Genomic DNA, 25,779 nt, shown 5'->3' on the forward strand with positions numbered 1-25,779 from the left:
CTTTTTGCCGTGATGGATTGTATGATCCATGTTTTACCTGTCAGGCTGCTTAAGAATAGGGTGCACGCACAATTAGCTTGACTACTTAAATCAGACTTGAATTAGCTGTATATTAAGTGTTACCAAACGATGATATGTAAATTATTATAAATGTAAATGTAATACTTTTCTTCTATCTTAAGGTAACCAAAGTATTCTACTGTCAAATAATACCTTTAAAGAAAATGTTCAGTTAACAGGGAAATGCTTTGCACTGAGGTATTTTATTCAGAACTCAGTTTTGGAGAGTATATTGCTATTTGCAGTTAGTTAAACAGAGATGTAACACTGTAACAACAAAACCAAATCTTGAGGGTGAGTAACAACTTTAAATATATTCAAATTAATTTCCTAATAACAATGTTGACAGCAATTTCCAATGAAGTGGAGGTACTTTCCTTTCTCACTGCCTTATCTGTGCTGGCCATTCACTGAAAGATTTCCAAAAGAAGGGAAGGGGAACATCAACGTCCATCTTTTTGCTGCTCACTCTGACATACGGAGCTGTGTTCTGTGTTGCCTGCCTTGTTAGGTCAATCATTCCATGGATCATCCCAAACAACTGAGATTGGAAGACACCAATGAAGTAATTAAGGTCATTATTGACACGGTCCAATGTCATGCCATTATAGACTTCCTGTACTTTCAGTTTGGCAAAATCTTTATACTCAGCTGCACTTTTCCTAGCTTTTTCCAGTTGATACTCTGTAGAGTGCAGAGTGTTGCGAATTTCTGCAGAGATGCTGTCGATGTGAGACACAAACTCCCGATTTTCAGCCCTGAAAGAGGCAATAACCTCCTCTGTCTTTTGAATGCATAGTTGTAAGAAATCAGTTACTTTCTGGAAGAGCATCTCTAAGCTCATGTTGTCCCTGAGATCCTGAATGGCACCCATTGAATAGCTAACTTTTTCCAGTATCAACTTTCCACTAACAAATAAATTGAAGCCGGGGACCTTAAACTCAGTATCTCCAATTCCACTTCTAGTGGTTTCAGTTAGAGTTTCCATGAAGTTTGATAACCTTTGGCCAGCCCTGTCAGTGGCTGTAGATGAATATTGACTGACACTCTGGTAGATTTCCTGTCCAGAAAGTTTCTCATCAAATCCAGGAAGACTGAATTTAGTTTCACTCAGAAACTTACTCACGGCATCCAACATAATTTTGATGTTCTGCTCACAGTGTTGTAGAACGTGCTTAGCTCTCATGAGAAAATGGTCTCTAAAATCTTCAATTTTTACAGTGGGTATGTTGTCAATAGTCTTCATGTACATATCTCTACTCTGTTCACTGAATTGATCACTGAGCTGTTGGATTGAAATCTTTACTGTATCAAAAGTCATTGGGACTTCATGATAAGCTCTCTCTATGACATTAGAGATGGAGTTCTTCAGCTTCATGAAAGCTCGGTTGACATCATAACCAAAGTGAGCTGTGTGATACTTGTTCATGAATTTGAGCAGTGCCTCAGTCACGGCAGGAATCCTCTCTTTAGACCCTTCAATCATTTGATGTAGGCCATCCAGGTTCCAAGCGGTCTGAAGGCTCAACTTCTCAGAGTTTCTTAGAGTGGCTTTGACACTCAGAATATCAGTATCCTTGTCAGGTGTAGACTGAAAAAAAAAAGCAATAAGTTAGAGGGGATCAATTCTTGCATTGGCAGAAATAATGCACTGACATATAAAAGTATGTTATCAGCCAAAAATGTATACAGTCTATAAATCCAAATGAACCCTATAATATGTTCTAACATTTAATTTGTATGTAGCTTGTTCTGGCTCTTCAGCCAACAGGTGGCACATGGGAGCATGAAGTAGCATGAGGCCAACTATAAGTGCTGCGGTTCTCCAACCCTCTTGTAGTCAGCTGTAGCATGGCTGAAGTGACATTGTTCTAACCAACTAGTGTCATTGCATAGCCAATATCTGTTATATCTGTAAGATAAGTTATAGGCTAGAAAGACTTTGTGTAGGCTGGTTTGTTATAAGGAAATAGTTGATGGATGTTACTTCTGCCACACCAGCCTGACATCAAACCAGCCTGTCATCACACCATTCTGTCATCACACCAGCCTGCCATCACACCAGCCTGCCATCACACCAGCCTGTCATCACACCAGCCTGTCATCACACCAGCCTGCTGCCACACCAGCCTGTCATCACACCAGCCTGTCATCACACCAGCCTGTCATCACACCAGCCTGTCATCACACCAGCCTGTCATCACACCAGCGTGTCATCACACCAGCCTGTCATCACACCAGCCTGTCATCACACCAGCCTGTCATCACACCAGCCTGCTGCCACACCAGCCTGTCATCACACCAGCCTGCTGCCACACCAGCCTGCCATCACACCAGCCTGTCATCACACCAGCCTGCCATCACACCAGCCTGCTATCACACCAGCCTGTCATCACACCAGCCTGTCATCACACCAGCCTGCTGCCACACCAGCCTGTCATCACACCAGCCTGCCGCCACACCAGCCTGCCATCACACCAGCCTGCTATCAAACCAGCCTGTTATCACACCAGCCTGTTATCACACAAGCCTGTTATCACAGCATCTTGCTATCATACCAGCCTGTTTTCCCCACTTCTTTACTTACTGTTAGCATGGTGATGTAATTTACAGCACCACCACTTCTAATCATGGAAATATACAGGATGTACTGTGCTGCATTTATATTACATACCAGATAACGGCTGAATATTTTTCCATACACCTGTGATGGTGATCTCCGCTGAAAAAGGAATCCAAGGAAGCCAGATGATGGTGAAGACACGGAGGCAGTGATGCCATCCTTGCGAGATGCATAGCGGAAGTTGACATCAACAAAGGTGGGACTAGTAAGGTCTATTTCCAGAGTATGACGGGAGACACTGAAAGAAAAGAAAAAGCCCTGGGCTAGTATATTTAACAAATCATTGACTGCCAATATGATTTACAGAAATACAATTTCTAATTTGACCATTGGGTGTATTTTCTATTTGAGATATTGTTGTAGTTGTTTTGTACAAAATGTTTTCTGATATTTAGTTTTAGATGATGTTGTTGAATAGTTGTATCATCATAATTATGTAATACTTCTCGTTAAACTACAGACAGTTCATTGGAACTAACCACTAAAATACGGTTTGAACTGTGGACTTGTTTGTCACCTGCAATACAGTACTTGCTACATGCACTATTTGTATGTTGCTTTGGATAAAGAGTCTGCTAAATTAGTACAAATTTAACATATGATAAACCTGTGTGATCTTCTTAACCCTTGTGCTGCCTTTGGGTCATTGTGAACCTTCAGGTCATTGTGACCCATCGTCGTGTTGCGACAACTTTAGCTTATTCAAAAATAAAGTGAAGCATTTTCTTTTAACCGTCGCGCTGTCTCAGACCCCCCACAGCACGAAGGTTAAAAGAAAATGCTTCCCTTTATTTTTTATTACAATCATGACCCATTCCCTTAAATGGCCAAGTCTCATGAAAATGTTTCCATGCAGTGGAGATACTTACACAACATCAGGAGAAGTTTGGCGTTTCATCCTGAAAGGCAATGAGGAAGTGAACAGTTCTATTAACCCTTGATTTCACTCCACTAAACATGAAAACTCACACTGCTGAGTAATATGCAGATGAGACCACCCCAGATTCACATTTCAGTTATGTCTTGAAGACTAAATTGTTGTGATTGAAACAAGTGATCTTGTACGCATGGGTACAGCATCTATCGCACCATGCCTCAGCCTCTGACACATCAATCAATCTCTAGATCTGAACATTTTGAAACTAACTGGAAAAATTATGAAGCAAATAACACAAATAACACTCAAATTATAGGTTATTAAATGCACAAAGTACAAATCAAATAAATTAACATAGCATGTCATGCAGTGGAGCAAATTGAAAACATTTTATACCTTAAGTTTTGTGCAAAAACATGCTGCCAGTCAACGTTTACATCACTGTGAATCAAGTTGCACTTTCCATTTAGACTGATCACTCCATTCTCAAACTCAAGGGTTGTTGTGGCTGCAGGTACAGATGGAGAATATAATATTTTAAAAATTACATTATTGAATGAAGCTGAAATAGATCAAAATAACAAAAGACTATTGTTATTTGAGAATACTAATTCTTACCATCCAGATCGTACTCCACAAAAATCATAGTGGAGGTGCAGGTGGACTTTAGTGAGGTGACGAGGCTGGAATCCTTCTTTTCCAGCTTTGCAGTTGACGTAATATTGTAAATTGGGGAGGAAACCTTTACAGTAGTGGAGAGGGTGCCAAAGGCAGGGATAAAAACACTCACAGGCAGGTTTAGAGTGATTTCAGGGATTTCCATGTTTTGCTCAGGGATGGTAATAGTTGGTATTTCAAAATTGGAAATGTAATTTGTTATATCATCCAGGTGGATTATACGCTCCCCAATGGTCAAGGATTTAGGAAAGGTGAGAGAGGAGATGATAATTTCATACTGTGGTATCTTCATTGACAGAAAAGACATTTTGTTTTGAAGATACTCTGTGTTAATATCAAAACTGGGGACCTCCATTTTTAGCAGATAAGGGAGCATGATGTCGAAGGCTGTGGTGGTTATTACTTTAGGTATTTCTAAATTCTTCAAATCAATTGTAAAGGCTGCCACATGGAGAGTAGTGAAGGGTACATCAAAAGGTGGAAAAGAGATGACTGGTGGTACAGCGACTTGATCAGGCAAATCAACATTTTCAAATCGCATGTCAATCTTCCTAATGATCTGTGGTATTTCTTTAATCCAAGTAGGAACAGAAAATGTATATTCTGAAATACTAAAGATGACTCCATCTTCAAATAATTTTGCTGGTAAGTCAAACGTTAATCCATCCATGTTCTTTGCATAAACTACAGATGATGACACATTAAGGAACTGCAGTTTATCTATGCTGGTAGCCTGATCAAACTTGAGTATGTCCCAGACCGTCTTCTGGTAGACAGGGATCTTAACAGACTTCAGAAAAGCCAAGTGCGCTTCCAAAGAGCCAGTCGCTTCCAGACGCACCTCAGCCTCGTCATTTGTCAGCTGTAACTCACAAGCATGAATCACTGAAATGATCTGTTCCTTGCTGCTCCAGCTGAAGGTTTGCTTGTCTGAGGTGATGGCAAGGTCAATGTGTTGAATGATTACAGCATCCCCAAAACTGCATGGCTGGGTGAAGTCTATTTCCACTTGTGCTGTTAAGGTAGTTAACGGTACAAAATCTAGGGTTGCTTTAACAAAGTGTTTTCCTTTTGAGCTTAAAGGTCCAATGTTTGCATTGTTATTGCTGGTGTAATTGTATGTTGCATACACACGTCGTAGAGATGCCTCAAGAGCAAGATTTTCATTTACATCCAAAGACAAAATGTTTTCAGTTTTGTGATCAATGTTTGACCTTAGATCCGTCTTCACTGTTGTTCGCAGGCCATTTGTATTGAGGTACAAGTTACCGTCATTGTCTATTCGTCCAGCAACATTGCAACTCTCCATCACTGTTATATCAATCATTCCTTTGGTGGTGGTTTCCAATGAGAAGTAAGATGACAATCCCTCCAATGCCAAGTTCTGCTCAATGATCCCCTTGCCTATAGCCTCGATTACTGGAATGTTACACATGTATTTCAGTTTAATCTTGGAGGCTGCATTAGGTTTGGCCTTGGTGTTCCCAAATAGTTCCTGATTTAATTCGAGAGTCATGAATGGCAAATTAACTTTTGCAACATTTGCCATAGAAGCTTCAATGCCCCGCCTTGAGAGGCTGATAGTGCAGTCATGGCTTCCCTCCATGTTCTTATGCTCCAAGGTCACAGCAGTAGCCAGTTTTATACCCCTCTTTTTTGTCAGACTGGTGGTTCCACTAATCTTCCCATTCAAAATGTCAAATACAGACGTTGAGGTTGCTCCAAATTTGGCCACAGTGTCAGACTGATTGTAAAGGCCTGCATTAGTGGTCATGGTGATCACAGTTGATTTGAATGAGAAATCATAGGTAATGTTGCCCATGGCTGGAAGCATGATATTGTTTTTAATGGCAGGTAGTGTGAAAGTGGGAAGAGTCAACTCACTCAGTGTCTCAGGAACGTGGAGGACAGGCAGCTCCAGAGATGGCAACACTAAAGTATAGGATGGCACAGAAAATCCCATTGTTGGAACCTTAAAGCTTGGGGTACTAACCTCCTTGGGGATGACAAAGCTAAATGCAGGTAACTCTGCCCTGAAAGCAGATACCTCAATATTCAGCATGGGGATTTTGTAACCAGGGACAGTGAAGATTCTAGGAGGATTCTTGGCGGTGGAAATCTTGTATTTATCTAACTGTTTCTTGGCTTTGTTGTAAGAATTTGTAAGAAGGTCTACTAATTTATCTCGACCTAATTCAAAGTGTGCCCGAAGAACATCTGCATTTCCATGAAGTGCATTGTAGATAGGTTCCAGATCAAAATAAATAGCATGCATGTCTGGATTCTTCTGATACTGAAGCTTGAGGTTCATGTCAAATGACTGCCGTGGAGTGGTTAGCAGAATCTTCAGACCAGCATGTTCCCAAAGAGACATATCTTTAATTGCAGGTGTTTGTATTTCAAGATAAGGCATTGTCATCTCTGGAATGGTGAGGGGAACAGTCAAAAACTCCAAATTTGCTTCCCCATTCATTGTTGCATGGATGGTTATGTCTTCAGGATTGTTGCCCAGGCTGAAGTTGTGATTGTACTTATATTGATTAAATCGAGCAAGACCAGTCCAGCAGACACGCTGCACCTCAGAATTAAGAATTACCCCATAATCCTGTTGGAGATCAACCTTTCCAGTAAGTTTCAAGGGGAAGATGGTCTTTGAATGTACTTTGTTTCTGTAATCCAGGACAATCTCAAAAGGCTTCACCAAAAGTTCCAAAGAGTTGGAAAGATTTCCACTTATTCTTCCAATGATCTCTGCATTGTTGGAGGCAATCAGTGCCATTTTCAAATCCCCTACATGAACCTCTCCATTTAAAATCATGACGCTGCTTTTGATAAAAGGAAGCTCTGTCTCAGCTCTTCCTTCAACAGTAATATGGCTGAAGATGACAGATTCTGCAGTCACAGTTTGCTTCATGTTAACAGCCTTGCTCTTAGTTTCTCCACCAAAAATGAACTTTGCTGTGCCAAAATTTATATTGAACTCAATATCACTTTTGTGTGTGCCCTCATCAGAGTAATCCTGAAAGGACCACTTCCCACTTCCTATGTTTCCAACAGTCACAGAAATAGTTCCCGACTCGAGACTGGCAGCTGCAGTTTGAGTCATGGTGACTTGGCTTGAGATGTCATTAGTTGGGATATTCAAATTGTGGTTATAGGTAGTGTCCATGGATGCAGATATTCCACTCTTCAAGGAAAATCCAAAGTTAGTGACTGCATCTGCTGCATACATATTCGTAGTGGCTTTAGCAGTGGTCTTTGCTGATGCCTCTGCTGATGGGCCACTGAGAGTTAATGATCCCTCATGATCAACAGTGAAGGTCATATGTGTAGCTTTAACACTTTCAGTGACCACCAATTTTTTCATCCTTGGAGCTTCAAGACGAGCAGTGGCATCCAAAGAGTAGTCAAGGAACTCAATTGTTGATTTGGCCTGAGAGGTGAGAGTAGCTGTGAACTGTGGGGTTTTTGGTGTAAGTGTTGAGTTCTCTAGACCTGCTGCTGTCACAAGAGTGTAATGAGGAGAGTTTATTCTTAGTTCACCATAGAGCTTGCCGAAAGCTGGTATTTGAACTTCACTGGGGACCTCTGGCAATTTGATTTCTGAAATTGGAAGCATTGTGATTTCAAAGTTTTCAAGATTCAATTTAGGAATATTTATTGCTGGAAACCTTATCTCTGATAAAGTTACTTCTGGGAATGTTAAGTCTGGGAGGCTAGGCATGTACAATGCTTTTAGGTCTCCAAATATTTGATCAGGTTCTGGGATTGAGATATCAATTTCTCTGATGCGATCAATTAGTGCAATTATCTTTGCTTTGATTTCATACAAATCTATGGTAAAGGCTGGTACAGTGTAAGTACCGACAATTGTGAACTCAGGGATTGAAATGTCAGCAGGGATATTAATATCCTGCAGTTTATTCAGGTAAACTTCAAAGGTGGGTATGACAAGGTCAGTAATGGGAATAACAAAAGATGGAATCTCAATCTTTGCTGACTTTAGTGCATTGAAGACACCATCAACTGCCTGACTGATCTGGTTCACAATCTCTTGGTCTTTGTCCAGTTTGCGGATCTGTTCAATTACTTTGTTAAACTGGACAGAAATGAAAGCAATCATATTGCTGTAGGATTCACTTGCCCTTCCAAGATAGATATACATTTCCTTTCGGATGTCCATGTCAATGACTCTCTGCCTCATATCTTCAAGGATTTCCTCTGCCTTCATCTTTATATCATTGTAGGTTGTTGTGTCAATTAAATCCATCATCATTTTGACAATTTCTGCTATTTTAGTATTTTTCAGTTGTTCCAAGTAATTGAAGATAGATCCCTGGATCTCTCTGACAAACTCTCTGGATGCCTCTATCTTTTGTGCAATTTCATACTCTTTGATCTGCTCATTTACATAGTTTGTTATGTCAATTATTTTCTGGTTTGCATCATCAACAAACACATTGTAGTCAAATGATTTAATGGCCTTAATTAATAAGGAGATGTGTTCATTTAGCCTATCAATGCTTTGCTTGAAGTCAATTGCGTTCAATTGTTGTATGAAACTATCCAGGAACTCCATAAACTTGTCATAGAATGCTTCTACGTAAATAGTTTTAAAATTATCAACCAGTGTTTGCAATGTCTGTTCAATTCTGAATTCTTGAATAAGCACTACAACTTGTTGCAAGAGTGCCCCTATTTTCTCATCAACATCATACCTAAGAAGTAGATCTCTGACATAAAAATAAACAGCATTGATTTTTTGCTCTATTGCATATTCTTCAATCCAGTTGACAATAACATCTTTAGCGGACTCTAGAACTCTAGTCATCTCCTCAGATGAAATTTGAAAGTTAAGATGCTCAATATATTTAGAAAAATTAATTGAGAGAATATAATCCTTCAGGTCCTGTAAAAACATGGTGACATCAAAGGTGTCAATAACTTGTTTTAATCCGTCCAGTTTCTCTTGAAGCTTGGCTAAAATTCTAAATTTAGCATCAAGATCCTGAAACCAGGCTACACTGCTATCTTGGAGCTTGCTGACATCCATTTGTCTGATTATATCTTCAGCTGCATCAATTGCTCTGACAATAGTCTGTCTGAACTCATACCTGTCATCAAAGGACCTAAGTTCATCTCCAATCTGAGAGAGGACATTTGAAAGGGTGGTAGATAAATCACCATTGTCAATGTATTCCTTAACAGAAGCTATTATATTGGTTATTTGGCTTGCAACATTAATCAAAGTTTGTTCAAGGTTTATCCTTAGATTTTCCACAGAGTTCTCTAAATCATCCAGTGTTAAGGCATACTCTTGTGTCAGATAATTAAGTGTATTTTTAATCTCTTTTACCTTGCTCTCCAAGTCAATCTCTTCCATGAAGTCACTTACTTGGTGAGGCAGTTGGTTTAAATTGGACCTAAATTCATGTATTAATTGGTCAATGTTTAAACTTTTGATATATTGGTTCATGGATTCCAGGGCATTTATAATGGTTGTTTTAAACTGATCAAATGCAACAGGAAGGCTTTTGATAAAAGGAAGCTCAATTATATGTGAGTCACTGTTCTTATCATACTTCAAGAAGCCAGATATACTGAATTCTGCATTCTCTTTCTCAGACCTTCTATCTCTACCTTCTCTGGTTTTGCTGAAAAAGTCTGTGGACATCAACCCAGAAAATTCTAGACCAAGTTTCTTAGGATTGTTGTAAGTGTTAATGTCTTGGTTGTAAGCATGGTTGTTAAGCTTGGATTTAGTCTTCCAGGTCAATGATTGTTCACTGGGTGTAACAACACTATCACACTTGTTATCCAGGTGTGTATCATATTTACTTCTTTCCAGTAGGTGTGAGGTTGAGGCCCTGCAATGATGTGAGTATGCTAGCGCCAGGGGCTCCGCTTTAACAAGTAACTTGCTATAGAGCTGCCCAGTGTGCTCCCCATAAAGATTCATCTCACTGTCACTGTTAATGATGGCATCAATGGTGAGGCTGAATGGCACTGCCAAGGTGCGAATAGTGCTGTCAAAACGAAGGGATTTTGAATCGATGCGTGCCTCACAGTTAGACTTAGACGCAAGTCCTGCAAACTCAAGTTCACAGTTCTGCCGATATTGTGCATCCATTAGATTTCCAGTTGTGCTGCACTTCAGTGTGCCAGTGAGGTCTGCATAGTGGATTTCATAAGTGTGTCTGAGCTCCTGGTCCTCTCCGTAAGCTCCTCTGAAACTTCCTGACAGGTCCATCTTGTACAGCTCAACTTTGACTTGGCCCTCATTGTTTAGAGTGACATCAAACAGCTTGAGATCATTTTTCATGTTCATGGAGGTGACAAAAGGCTTCATGTCAAGCATGATATTATGTTTGTAGGCAGCATCCTCACAGATATAGTTGTCCACCTTCGAGCGGAGAGCTAGGGTCCAAAGTGTAAGAGTCAAAGTATGGGTGTTCTCAGTTTTCATTGTCTTCAAAGATCCCATCATATTGTTAGAGAACTTTAAAGCATGCCTGTCCAGCTTAAGATCCACAGTGTTTCGTATGCTTGCATCAGCAGCATTGCCTTTGAAGACGCTGTTTAAGGAAGCGGCAGCAGTTGAAACAGAACCCTCTATGGTGAACTCTCCTCTGCTTTCCTCAGCCATTCCTTTAGACGAGAACGACAGTGAGAGTCCGTTGCTATCCAAGCCCCCATCAAAGATGCTCTCAAATGTTACGGGACTGCACTGCAAGCTGGTGGTGCCACTGGTGACCATGCCATTTCTGTTAGCTGTTGCAGAGGCCTTGTGCAATCCACGGCCACCTGTGAAGGTAAGGGAGCCTTCAGAATTGACTTCAAGCCCATTGTAATTCAGTGTTCCGGTAATAAGAGAGTAAGCACGATTTGTTGCATCATCAGCTTGTGACTCAACTCTTAGAATGGCTACTTCACTGGACAGACCAAGCTCAACTTTGTGACTAAATGCTTTGTCGAAGGCAGTTGAAGCAGCATCACATTTAAGAGTTAGTTGCGCATTTTTGTATTTTAGCTCTGCCACATGCTTTAATGCATCATTCTGCACATTTGTTTTAGACAATATGGACAACTCTGAATTTGAGTACACTCCTTGGATTATGTTGTGAGCCTGGATCAATGGTGAGTACAAACGCAGGTTTGACTCTCCTCTTCCTTCTCTTTCAAGGGGACGAACAACATAATTATGACTGTAGGTTGAGTTGGTATAAAATGAGCCCACGCAAATGCTTCCATCCAGAGTGCCATCTCCTGTGACTTCCTCCGCAGTAGAAGCTGATTTAGCAGAATAGTACAGAGAAGTGTGCAGACCTAAAGGACTTGAGGCTTCCATTTTGTAGTTGGCCCTTGCCTTCACATTATCCGTCACACTTAAGGTTTCAAGGACACTAAAGCTGGCATCAAACAGGCTGTGGCTGAAGGAGCCATTCACAAGATATTTCAGATTATCTTCAACTGTCCCAGAGATCATTCCTGTTCCTTTAAATGAATGACAGAATGGGAGAAATGGAACCATTGTCAAAACAAGGAATAATTCCAAACAACTTATTATGCAACAATGTTAAACTGAACATATATTTGTCTTCAGAGATGGATGAGTTCAGGTTAAGAAAAGTAGTACTACAATGGGATCATGCAGTGACACAGCTCATCACCAAACCTGCATATTAGCACAATCTTAGACAGATTAGACCAGCCGGCTCAGTGCATGAGAGGAACAAACACTTGGCAGTACTAAGCCTTACATTTTCCCCGTTTTATATCCTGTAAAGTACAGATAATTTACCTTCAAGCTTGTAAGAGAGTGGGTTGATGGGAGATTGAGCCATGACTGTGTACTGGGCAATGTAGTTGGGAATATCTTTGGTGTTGTTGCCTCCAGAGATGGATCCTTCCCAGCTGTAGAAGTTACTGTTAATCTTGGTCGATACCTCAGCAAGGCCAATGAGAGGTAGTTTAAAATCAAAGGTGTGTGGTATGGTGAACGATGGAACTGGGTAGTCATTGGCAGGTATTTCAATGCCTATTAAAGGTACACGCATGAGTGGAACGGACAAAGTAGTGGGAATGTTCAGATCTTCGGATGAACTCCCTCCGAGTGGGACAGGAAGTGAGATGGTCATTGTGTTCTGATTAAACTGGTACCTGAAAAAGCTGTCACTGTTAAAAGAAAACAGATAAAAGGCTTTAAATGTATTAGTAGCTACTCAGGTGTAAGAGGTAACATTGTGTTGTATTGTCAGATCCTGCTCAAAACTTGTGATTCCTCCACAGTATAATAAAGTATAATCAATTACAACTATTACAATACATTTATTCAGCATAGGTTAAAAGTAATTAGATGACATCGACCTATCAATTTATAAATACTCACACTTTTCAAAAAGTGGGTGTATGTGTAACAAACATCCACAATGGAGTGGAAAACATTTTGGTACAGTTTACTTGATCATACTCATCCAAAGCTTTAAGCCTTTATTCTAAAGGTGACATACGTATCTAGTCAATCTGAAAAGTTCATGGTTCTTTTTAATTGTTGATTGTGTTTGTTACATGTGATCTACTGTTGTTATTACTACGTTAAGTTAATAACATAACAGTTCCTATGTGACTACAACATTGTTAATATGGCTATGCAGTTATGGTAGCTAGTTTAACCTTAATGTAACACATTACTACATAGTAGTTCATATGTGACTATATGTGGTTACTGTAGGTATTGCAATGCAGTTACATGGTAGTTAATGTAACCTCAATGTAAAAAAAGCAGCAACAGTGTTGTCCAAAGCAGCAACAGTCTTCAATGCACAAAATAAGGCACTCACCATTGCAGAAACAACATCTCAGGCAGCTTTGGTAGAGTGAACTCAGCAATATCCCTCTTGTTTCGGAGGATCTCAACATATGGGACACCAAATTTATCTAGCCAAATCTTGCCTGCCTAAAAACAATGAAAACTTATCAAATACATTTACATTTAGTCATTTAGCAGACGCTCTTATCCAGAGCAACTTATAGTAAGTACAGGGACATTCCCCCGAGGCAAGTAGGGTGAAGTGCCTTGCCCAAGGACACAACTTCATTTTGCAAGGCCAGAACTCGAACCGGTAACCTTCTGATTAATAGCCCGATTCCCTAACCGCTCAGCCATCTGACCCCCAGAATCAATAACAATTCATGGCTAATTCATGAATAACAACCCTATTAGAAAAGGGAAGCATCCAGTGTGGTGGGTGTAGTGGATTATAACACTATTTAATTATGTACAGATTAGTGCCGTCAAACAATTAAAATATTTAATCGCGATTAATCACATTAATGTCATAGTTAACTAGCGATTAATCGCAATTAATTGCACATTTTTATCTATTCTGAATGTCCCTTGATTTCTTTTTGTCCCATTATTTTTTCTCATTTTAATGCTCTTATCAACATGGAAAAGTGGATCGGATTATTTAGTGCAAATGTTTTTTGTTTTTTTAAAACAACATTGCAATCGCCTGGCTTTGATGAGGGGGCGGAGAATTCGCATCAGCTGTGTGGTTGGCCATCAAGTGGTATTTCAGACTGGACGTGCTGCCATGATCGCTCAGTTCACAACGACAAAACACACAGATCACTTTGGTCTTGTCAATGGAACAATTTGGCAACTTTTTTAAAGTAAACTTTCCATTCAGAATATTATTGGCATCCATTTCGGCGTCTCGCGCTTGCCATCCACTCAAAACGTAACGTTAGCCTACTACTCTTTAGCCGGCTCGCAAGCCCAAACAAGTGTGTGCGGCGTGCCTGTTGTTTTGTTTCCAGTATAGCTAGATCGTTTTTCTAACGTCAGTAGTTGTTGCAACAACATGTGAAAAAAACGACAACGTTTGCTAGGCCAAAAAGAACATTGACGCCGTTAAAATGGGTTTGCGTTAACGCCGTTAATAACGCGTTAAACTGACAGCACTAGTACAGATACAATAGAACTATATTATCAGCTCTGCATACTGGTGTCCAAAACTAGAAATTAAATGGAACTGGGATATTCCTTTTTAGGAATGTCCTTGATTGTCATTTAAAATAATATAATATAATAAAATGGCATATTCCACAGCAATACTGAAACTTGATGTATTGTTAGTTGATAAGTTAAATCAATTCAATTATTAAAAGAGGTGAAATGATTGATCATGGTTGAGCTGGGTTCTACATTCCTTTGACAATAGAGTGTAGCTGTTTAGCTATTTCCACTTACCTCAATGCCTTTAGAAACAATATGACGCAATTTCATATCTGTCTTTGCCACCTTCTGATCTAGGATGTTGTCTATGAGCTCTTGCAGCTGCCTCTGGTAGTTGTCAGTGTTTGGGATGAGCTTTTGGATATCAGATTTGATATCAGACATCATCTCAACCTCAAACTTATAGTTATCTGTTAAGTAGAAAAACACACTCCAGTATACACACAGAATGCGAAGTTTCCTCAATGTTAATAAAAGTGGTAATTCCCCAATCCTAAGGACAGTTACCATATCTGACTATGATGTTTTGCAGGGAAGTGGACTGTGGCATATTGATGGCCGTGCTAAATTGCATCACAAGACCTTCAGAGTTCTTCAGAACTGCTGTAGCAGAGGCTTCCGTACTCAGACTGGGGATAGCCATTTGGATTTGCAGCATGCCATCATTCATTGTCTCTAGTCTAATGAAAGAAACATTACTTTATTCACACTTTTGTGGGATATGCATATTTATATAAAAATGTTTCAAACATTTCATGCTTTTTTTTACCTGACACGTCCAATCAGGGTGAACTGTGGAATATTCTTGTTAGTGACATCTACTGTGATGCCACGCATCTTCGTTCCTTTGACCATACTGTCTGTGACGGCTAGCTTAATCCCAGCCTCCAAGTCAAAATCAGGGATATTAATCTCGGTGTCAAGAGTGTTTCTGTTGTACTTCAGTGTTGCACTTGCCTCTGTGGGTTCAGCCCCTGATATTTGTGCACAACAGTGTTGTATTTGTGAATCATTTGACAGCCCCAATAGTCCTACAGCATTAATGAAACACTAGATGGTTGTGAAATGGTTTTGAGCAACAGAGAAACCCTCTGTATTTTTGTGTTTCAGTATGTGGAAAACAAAAGTAAGATTTACTTAAACAGGGTAATGCACAGTTGTTTTGTGTGTGTTTCTTGTGTGTTCTGGTTAGGCTGTGAAATAATAAAAGGATATGAATTGCATCTCTTTGTAAATGTGTATTTCTTCAACACAAATACCTTCAGCCTTCAAGGTCAGCTTCAGAATTTCCATTTCCCGACGTCCTTCCTCGTCTCTCTGAGTTTCAGAGGCGATGGCAGCGGAATATCCTGACACCTCGCCTGTGGGGTGGATCTCAACTGCAAACCTGTCGAACATCCAACTCTATTACGGGAAACTGTCTACAAAGTAAAAATAAATTTATTAAAAAAATATATACAAAACATTGCTCACCTGGTCTCTCCTGTCAGAGGATAGTAAGGAGCATCATTGGTTGAGCTGGCATTGGAGTACCGCAGTATTGTGCAGTATTTCAAACCGGTAAAGAGGGGCTGACATTCAGATGAATCTGTTCTGTCTTCCACCACAGATGGTACTATCATGGTGTGGCTGGCGACTGATAGCAGTTGGTTGCTTTATCATTAAAGCAGTAAAGAAAAAGGCAACATTTAAGCTTAGTTCAACATGGGGTGTGTGCTGTAGTGTGTTGACACCCAAGGGAGAGAAACACAGAACACACACCAAGTTGGTGGTGCATATACATCATTATAAACAGGAAAAATAATGAATTTGGGTTTTGTTGTTCGCAATGATAATTATAGTGGAAACTTTTTCTTTCCTCAAATATTGGCATTAGAGAAGGATATTTGATCATACACTTTAAATTTGGACAAGAAGTTCAAGTTGAGTGTAACTGGTCTTGAAATATAGAACTAAATCAAATCTTAATGAACAGCACAAAACAAAAACTAGGACACTTTGTTGGTTTTTGCTTAAATGTTTTGCATGTCTCTATATTTTACATGTATTATAGTAAAATATATATTTTCTCTATGGCATAACCTGCTTAAATAAAGGTTAAGCAAAAAGAACTTCAGAAACCCACCTGACACTGAGGAGCTGTGTGTGTCCTTTGGGGGCGGGGATGGACAGCTTGATCTGGTTCCTGCTGACAGTGATCTTGGAATTCACAGCACTCTCGTGATACACATTGGTGTGCATCTCAACCCCAGATACCACAAATTCAGGAACGTGTATACCCATTTGTGTAATGAATTCCACACCAACAGATGGCATGAAAGACAGTTGCTACAATTACAAGAAACAGCATATTACACATCTGAAGCATCAAAAAGTTGTCTACACCTTTGGGATGTTCAATAAATATTGATCTAATATGGTGAGAACCTATTTACGTTTTAAAACTAACTAACACTTTGTTGTATTGAAAGTACAAGGTTATTTATGATGGCCCCATATTGTTATGACAATTAACCACATGAAATGGATGTATTGTGCTGTTCTGATACACTTCAAAGTATTCTATTATTCAGTAGCTAAAGTAGTCTAAAATCAATATGCTGTGTGTACATTCCTTCAGCTGTTCAGGAATAATCAGGTTTTACTATCATCCCTAAAGGCCATTTGATTCTTCTTCAAAAACCATGATATGTTGAACTTTAAACTCTTAATAAAACAAAGATGTAACTTTAATGGTGAAAGATTCTTCACCATTAAGGTGACAATCATGACATTTATTGGAGCATGTTATTAAGGTCATAGCTGCCTGAAAGTTATATGAAGGTACAGTAACCTGTTTGAAGATTTATAGTGGTGTTAAAACTATGGGCTTAAAAACCTAGTGTTAAGAAGCATTTGTAAGATGGATGTGCAAAGAAAATAAATTTACGCCTGAAATATAAGTAAATAATGTTGAGAATTGTCTCCATGTCTATATGTAAAAAAATATAAATAAACTATGCGCTAATGACATTCCTTCACTGACGCTGCCCCATTAGCTGTTCAACCTACTCTGTGGTTAAATGTTTGCTGGCTGTAACCTGTTTTGACATACATTTCCCAGTACCTTACCATGCCAGGGGAGAAACTGAAGCCTCCTTTGGCGCCAGCAGCAAAAACACCAGTCAAGGAGAATTTCAGAGGAAGGCCAGATGCCGACGGCAGGGAAAAGGCATTTTCCAAGAAGATATATTGAGCATACAGCTCACTGTCAGTGCTAGACAGAAGTGCGGCCATGGCCTGCACAAAGGTTGATATAAAATGTATTTCAAGAACAATACGATGACTAATTCATAAGATCTTAGTTGGGTTTTTTATGTTCCCTCAGAACCAGATAAGTATTTAGTGTTTACCTTGGTTGGCAGGACTCTGAAGAAAGCATTGTAGTACGTGGAAAGAGAATTGGCCATTTCCTGCATCTCACTGGACTTGATATATCCCAATTCATTTCCCAGAAACCTTAGGTAGGCCATAGCTTCCGGGGAATTTTGAGAGCCCAAGTCCACAACAAGCTTCTGGAAGTTTTCACCAAGGTAACGGAAAAGGTCCTGTGGAGCCTGTGATGATGATATAAAACAACACTGTTATTCTGTAACAGCTGCGTAAAGCTCTTTGGCTATAGCCATCATATTTTTGGTTGCAATTATTTAAGAAATCAATTCCTGCAACTCTATATTGTTCATGGATTATTTATCTGTGAAGTTGGAAACTCACTTTTACTTAAAGTACAAAGTGACAGTATTCTTAACCATTCTGTTTTCATGCATACACTTAAACGTTACATTCATTCTGTAAGCTTAAATAGAACAATATTTCCTTCTTCATTTTGTATATCATTAGCCATATTCATAGTAAGGGGTTTTAGAAAATTGAAGATCAACTAGCCTGTGAGATGGCGATGCCCCTTGACATCATTGTGCTCTATACAGCACAGTAGTGGTGTAGCTCCCTCTCAAACCCCAAACAGACACTGGAATTCTTAACATGGACGAGAAAGAAATCCATACATTTGGCTTTTTACCTGTCTTTTCATTCTCTCACTCTGCGTTGGAGCAATCCAATTTTCCAAAACCTCTTTTAGTGAGCCTGGAATTTTTTCATTGGTCCAGTAAATGGCCTTGGAAGCAGAATCAGGAAAGAAACCTCTTTTCCCAAACAGGGCTTCAAGACTTGGTTCAAATCCATTTCCTTCAATACCAACCTAGATAAGGGAGGAGAAAATACTTTAGAAAATGTATTTCCATCCTTGCAAATACATTTATGACAAATAGATTTACCTCCAAAATGTCTACATTGAACCCAAATGCTTTCAGAGTGGTCTTCAGCATGACTTCTTTTGGCATAGACTCATTGGAATCGAAGAGGATGTTTCCCTGTGTGGACACTAGGGGGTTGTCCATCCTGTAGTTGCTGGACCCAGTGAAGAAGCCCATGCTGGCTGGTGATACATGTTTTTGTAAAGCTTCTGTAATGTACTGTCTTGTACTTTGGGATGCAATATCAAGACACAGTTAATCATATAATAATTTGTCATTCATTGTTCACTTTCCAAACACAGCAGCGATGACAATATAAAATGTCTGAGTAATTTTCACTCTAGAATTCTAATGGAAGATACTGGAGTATAGAAATGATCCTCACTCCAGAATGTTGGGATCCTCAGAGCGAAAGATGTTGTCTAGGTGGGAAGCTACAAAGTTCCTGAGGTGTGGCTCCTGCTCAATTTTCAGTGTATTGACCACCTCTGTAACAAGTGCTTGGTCTGGACTCTTCATCAGCATCAGGTAAGCTGCCACACGTTTCTGCACTGAGCTTCCTGCATCCTGGTATACCTCCAAGAGTGCACTTTTAACCTGTTCAGCAAAATAATGAACAGATAAATAAAGATTTTTTGTATGCCTAAATCCTTATAAAAATAAAGATATCTAGAAAAGTATCCATTTATGAAATTGGCACAGGCACATAAGGGGACAGGTATGCACCACCCTACTCATTTACTAACTTATTTCTAATGCTGAACAAAAAATAAATAAGATGTTGGAACTTGGAATTGATATTTGTTCTAGACATATGAGGGAAATGTGCCCAAAAAAATAATTTATCAGCAGGTTCTCAAAATCTATTGATGACTCTTGCTTAGAGACTTGTTGCTCTTGTGGTTAGTGGTAACTGATTTAAATTTTTGGTTCTCGCTGTGATATATTGTTTTATTACTGTTGCTTGCTTTTTCCCACAGGTACACTTGCGCTTATAGCTGCTCATGTTGTTTGGTTGTGACTTGTTTAACTACATGCTCTTATGGTTCTTCCCTTTGGCACTTACTTTGGTTGTTCACAATGTGTGCTTCATGTTTTGGCTACTCGCGATGTTTTTTGGCTATCTTGTTGTTATGATCAGTGACCTATGCACTTTGTAAAGCTCTCTCTTGGAAGTCGCTTTGGATAAAAGCGTCTGCTAAATGAATAAATGTAAATGTAATGTAATGTTTGAAGGGTTACATGACTTATTACATGATATCTATTGCCTAAAGTCACTTAAATTAACAATACTAAATAATCTTGTATGTCTGTGATACCAGTGAACGGTATCATAGAAAAGTTCAGTTAGCAAACCTTGTGTTGTGCATACTCACATCTTCATCAATGCTCATCAGTCTGAAGGCCTGAATTGCTGCCTTTTGGACAGAGAGAGAAGCACCTGACTGCCGCATGCAGATGAGGAGTGGTGATTTTATTGATGGGTCGACATCCTGCATGGCTTTACCCATAACACCAATAACCTAAAATGTAAACAATTATATTAAATATTCAACCTAGATTAATATTGAGAAAGTTATTCAGTCAAAATGTTTTCGTTTGAAGTGAATCAATGGTCAGCCTTAACCCCCAGGTGGAGAACAATATACATAAGTATCACGTCATGCAGCTTCTTTGGGTTCTACATTATCTCCCAGAACAGACCCTTAGTGTCAGGAACGTCACATCTTGATCCTCCAAGCAGTCTCCTAGCATATATTTCATGAACATGGCCACCTCAGTGACCTCTGGAGTGACCTGCCCATCATGAAACCTGCAGAGAATTACGTATCTGATCAGTTCTTAATAATAAAATTGTGTTGGGCAGCAAGTATTCAAAAATGTCCTAGTCATATTCCAAAGGACTGATATGTTCCTGTATTAACAGATGCTATGGAGGAAAATGGGGTCAGATGGCTGAGCGGTCAGGGAATCGGGCTACTAATCAGAAGGTTGCCGGTTCAATTCTGGCTGTGCAAAATGACGTTGTGTCCTTGGGCAAGGCACTTCACCCTACTTGCCTCGGGGGGAATGTCCCTGTACTTACTGTAAGTCGCTCTGGATAAGAGCATATGCTAAATGTAAATGTGTAATTTTGGTCCTGATGATAGACCAGCAAGACATGTGACTCACCTCCTGACAGTGCTTGCCAGAGCATACATGATGGCCTTGCTCTGCTTGTACTCTGCCATACTGAGCATGTCCCTGACACGGTGGGAGTCTGGGTGGGACTGGAGACCAAGGGCGTAGACAAATGCATCCCGCTCCAGAGCCACACCATCCTTGGCTCTGATGGCTTGGAGGATGGCACTGGTGCATTCAGGTGTTCCACACTGAGCCAGAGCCTGCCAGCTGAGCATGCCAGACACCTCCCTCATGTCGTCCACAGTCTGGCTGAGGGTCTCGTTCCTCAGGGTGCGAAGACCTGAGACCAGCTTGTGGAACAGGCTGGCCCTCCTCTGGCCCTGGTCAGTGTTGGACAGACCTTTCAGGTCTTGCAGAGTGCTGAGTGTAGCATCTTTGGTCTGAACAGGGGCCTTGTCTTCTGGTTGCTCCATGTAGAGAGGTTTACTGTGACGGGGGTCAACCTCTATTTACAGAAAATTGGTCATTATGAATTGCCATTATTGTCATCTCAAACTGCTCAATATTTATATTGTTACTAGATTGTTCTAAGTGACATGATGTCAGATTAATAATATTGTGTCAATTATTAATTTATGTGTTTTGTGTTAGTAAATAAATCCTTACCAAAATATTTGTTGTTAATCTTTGCTGAGTCTTGCAAGGTCAGAGTCTGTGTGACCACAGTGGAAATGCCATTATTCCTGTAGATAGCAAACAAGATAACTGAAATTAAATCATATTGCATTTCATATGATTTTTATTGAAGAGCCTTTAAAACTGTGCAGATAGGCAGACATACACATGCAAAACACATATTGAAAGAAAATACTAACTCATGTGAGAAGGGAAGGTAAAGGTGTTTTTCCGTGCATTCAGCAGTAGTCATGTGCTTTCTCCTGTTATCAAACTGATAGTTGCAATCTTGCGAACTAGTGATGAGCCTAGACATTTGGACATTCTGAAAAAGTCATAATACACTTTATTGAAAAGCTGAAAAACTTTCTCACATTGCTAATCATCTTATTATAGTCTAATCACACACATATTGTGCTAAATATTCGAACTGAGAGCAATGTGTCTAGATTGAGGGTCTATATAGGTGAAAAGTTACTGTGGTAGCAGACTGAGGGTGTAATGTCACTATGGTAACAGACTGGTGGTGTAATGTTACAGTGGATCAGAGATCTTACCCAGCCTTGGAGAAGTGCAAGTGGACTGTGTGGCAACCTCCTGCTGTAGAAGTGGTCACACTCTGAAAGATCTCTCAATACGGTAACATCTGTGACAATGTCCTTTCTAGCATTGACCATTAATTTACTCTTGCAAAGGCCGTGCACTGTGTTCTAAAATAAAGGTGAAAGATTTCACATGACAAGGGTGTAAAAACACAATGTTTGACCATTTTCACTGAAATCCTTCATCTTTTTTCTGAAGTACAAATCTTCCAAATTGAGCAAAAAATACAATCCTGAATTTAGAGGGGAAAGCACCTACAATTATTTAGATCAGTGGTTCCCAATCCTGGTCCTCGGGCCCCCTTGCCCTGCATGTTTTAGACGTTTCCCTGCTCCAACACACCTGATTGAAAGGAATGGGTCGTTATCAGGCTTCTGTTGAGCTTGATAATTACCCATGTATTTGAATCAGGTGTGTTGGAGCAGGGAAATGTAATCTGTAATCTAAAACATGCAGGGCAGGGGGCCCCGAGGACCAGGATTGAGAACCACTGAGTTGGATCATCATAGCATAATTTTATTTTACAATGTAAAAGTTGTATTCATGGTTTCCCATACCAATATTATTTCTAGATATTACAGTTTCTGTATTTCAGTAATACTTTAATGACACTTGTGAGAGTATGTTGTTCTGGGGAGATACCTACCATGTACGAGTAGTGCTCTTCCTCTTGAACTGGGACCATGAGGGCAGAAATTATACCCCTCTTGATGTTCACAATGTTTACAGGCTCATCTGGTTCCGGGAAGAGCTTCACGTCAGAGGCCTCTTTCACCATGAATTTTAAAGAGTTCCTGCAAAGAGACGGGTCTGAGAAACAAGACTATCAAACATTCAAGATTCTCACAATGCATATTAAAATGATAAACCCACTGTAAAGGCACACTTGTTTATCATACATGTTTCACATCTTCTCTAACACGTCACAGTTAATTTGTGACTAGAATTCATATGACATGCTAGTGAACAACAGGCACAGAATAACCACACCACAGATGTTTTATAGCAGTGAGACAAAACCTTGGTTAGCATAGTATTAAACTGATTACGTTAGTATGGTATAAAACAGATTATTTTATTATAGAATAAAACAGTTTGCAACATCATCTATGGTATTGTATGTATATATGATCGGGCTAGTAATCCGAAGGTTGCCAGTTCGATTCCCGGTCATGCCAACTGACGTTGTGTCCTTGGGCAAGGCACTTCACCCTACTTGCCTCGGGGGAATGTCCCTGTACTTACTGTAAGTCACTCTGGATAAGAGCATCTGCTAAATGATTACATGTAAATATGATGGTTATACAAACATTTCCATAGCAGCCTGAAAGGCTTCTGCCCCAGTGGCCTGTCGGTAGACTGGCTGACCCTGAAGGTCTATGACTGACACCTCGCTGAGAACACAGTCCCTGGTGTGCATGAGAAAGCTGCATGTCTGTGGGACTTCGATCTCCACCTGAAGTAACATGATCATGGTAAAAGAAACAGGAAGTCAATCATCCAACATTTTCATGGTAAAAGACACGGGAAGTCAATCATACAACATGATCATGGTAAAAGACACCTGAAGTCAATCATACAAAATTATCAGTGAAACTCACAGAGGGGGATTTACAATCACATCTACATACCTGACAAGTGACTTTGGGACCATTTCTGAGGTTGGCTGTGCCAGTCACCCCATTTCGACTTTCTGTTGTATACCGGTAGACATATTTCTTGAAGGTCCTAAACCTTGTTGCCACTAGAGTTACAAAGATAAAAAGACAAACACAATATGACATGAACCGAGTTTAACTCTCAAGTTTCACATTTGTACTGATCGGTTGATGCCCACAGGCTGTGGTAATTGTTTTCTCACATTCTGGGTCCACAGTCAAATGTCCACATCATCACAGGAGACCTTTGGAGCCTTAACTAACACTGGCAATGTGCTCAATCAATAACATCAATTGCACTGAATCATGTTGAACACCATGGAGCAAGGGTTCAAATCTGTTATCTCTTAAAAGCAGGTCATGACCAGATGTCATTGATCCATTCTGAGGTCAACGAACAAACAGTGCATACTTGCAACAAACTTTGATATGCTTGACATGGACATAAATTGCCACTGGAATTGCAACTGATACCAAAATAAACTCCCACTTGAATTTATTCTTTACGAAAATGCAATCAATGTAAGTCTTGAGTGGTGCATCTGTTTTCTGAAGGCTTGCACTTAATAAATGGCAGGATAAAAAGTGTCAGTTAGCCTGCTTTTACACTTTGCGCTGTGGCTAGTAAATACAGACCGTTCCTTCACTCTGACCACCATAATACTATTAGAACTAGGCACTTTTGATCCTTGATTTCTGTTGTACTTTCTGTATTATTTGCAAGTACTTTTGGATAAAAGTATCTGCTTAATTAATACATTTAAAAAATGTAAAAATAGTTGCCCTTTCCCTTTAATTTTCACTGATCTGGAAATTCCCATCACACATGGTCTACACGTATTAGAAGTATAAGACCATGGTATGTCTTATAACCTAAACTATAACACCATTGAATTGCATAACAGTTCCTATATAAATACATTGTTTTCAATATAAGTTTTGCTAAAAGTAATGCAGTGTTGCCAAGGATTTGGTATCTCCTGTCAGTAGGATAATGAGACAAACTTACACAGGCATGTCGGTGTCTGGTCATCAACATTGTCATTTTGTTCTGCAAAGTGAATACAGAATGGTGCAGAAAGAAGTGATAAAATATCATATAAACATTAAGAAAGACATGTACAACAAAGAACATTCATTGTTATCATAACAATTGTCAGAAAAAAACAACAATAAAAAAACGAAATCATAATAAAAATGCATGGTACACAGGAACTTAATGCACACTCAGGGAAGCACCTTAGCTAACAAGAAAACACACTTACGAGCCAAGGAGTAACTGCTCACCAGTAGTAACAGACAGAGTTTAATGTCACCCATGTTGGGAGGCAAAAAGGCACTTTAGCCTTTAACAGTATTGTTGAGCTCTCTCAACTTAACTTCATGTAAATATATCAGTTTTCTGACTCTCTCTTTTATAAAGTATACCTTACTTTAAATCTAGCTCCTCCCACAGTAGTCCCAAATATAGATAAAGAGCAATCAATGTTGTAAAGCCAATCCAAAGTTCATGAGTTACTGTATACCCAAGTTATACCATCATCCCTTCACTATCAGTGTAGTGTCAGTTTTCCTTTATTTATTCTAATGAACACAGTCCAGGGTCTGCTACTGTTGCTGGGAGATACAAAACATACTATATACTTACTAAAAACTATTTAATGGTTCCAGGTTCAAGCCTCAGATATGCTATTTTTTAGATTTAAATATTTCAGAAATAAAGTTAATTTAAATTATTTAAAATGGTAAATGACAATGTGTTCTGTGTAACTTCCTCCATTTAATTTATTATTGTAAGAATTGTAATGCATTACATTATATCTAGGCTATTTTATTCGTTTCAGACATTTTCATTCAAAGAGAAATAGTACAGGAAGTACAGCAGCAACATCAAGGACCAGAGTTCCAGCTGTAGTTTAGTGGTTAGAGCCAAGGAATGGTCATCTTTTACCAGCCACAGTGCAAAAACATCTCAACTGCAACATTTGTATTCATCTATGCCACATCTATAGGGATCAAAGGCACTATCACTACCAGCAGATTTACTTTGGCTTAGTGGAGACCACCTAATTCAACATTGATACAGAGGAGGTATATTGGAACTTTAAAGACTTTACAAGTGGTGAATCTCTTAAAGATCGAAATCGACGAATCTGCCACCTTTA

General features: G+C 39.5%; 1 protein-coding gene across 1 annotated transcript; it reads right to left on the reverse strand.

The window, feature by feature from the left end:
- Positions 1–244: 244 nt before the first annotated feature.
- On the reverse strand, positions 245–24,934 carry apoba (apolipoprotein Ba). The gene is made up of 29 exons (XM_067243119.1): positions 24,880–24,934; positions 24,624–24,665; positions 23,588–23,700; positions 23,267–23,412; positions 22,603–22,750; positions 21,911–22,063; positions 21,554–21,678; positions 21,345–21,421; positions 20,727–21,183; positions 20,259–20,367; positions 19,931–20,077; positions 18,940–19,151; positions 18,576–18,783; positions 18,320–18,499; positions 17,652–17,855; positions 17,371–17,538; positions 16,385–16,587; positions 15,733–15,912; positions 15,519–15,646; positions 15,029–15,233; positions 14,767–14,939; positions 14,494–14,669; positions 13,079–13,194; positions 12,040–12,413; positions 4,179–11,732; positions 3,957–4,068; positions 3,553–3,582; positions 2,735–2,921; positions 245–1,651 (listed from the first exon to the last, which is right to left on the reverse strand). The coding sequence occupies exons 1-29, from the start codon at positions 24,932–24,934 to the stop codon at positions 443–445; spliced, it is 13,191 nt and encodes a 4,396-aa protein (XP_067099220.1). The 3' UTR covers positions 245–442.
- Between the last annotated feature and the right edge of the window lie 845 nt (positions 24,935–25,779).

The sequence above is a fragment of the Osmerus mordax genome, chromosome 9 (assembly GCF_038355195.1).
Source record: "Osmerus mordax isolate fOsmMor3 chromosome 9, fOsmMor3.pri, whole genome shotgun sequence".
In the NCBI taxonomy this organism is placed as follows: Eukaryota; Metazoa; Chordata; class Actinopteri; order Osmeriformes; family Osmeridae; genus Osmerus; species Osmerus mordax.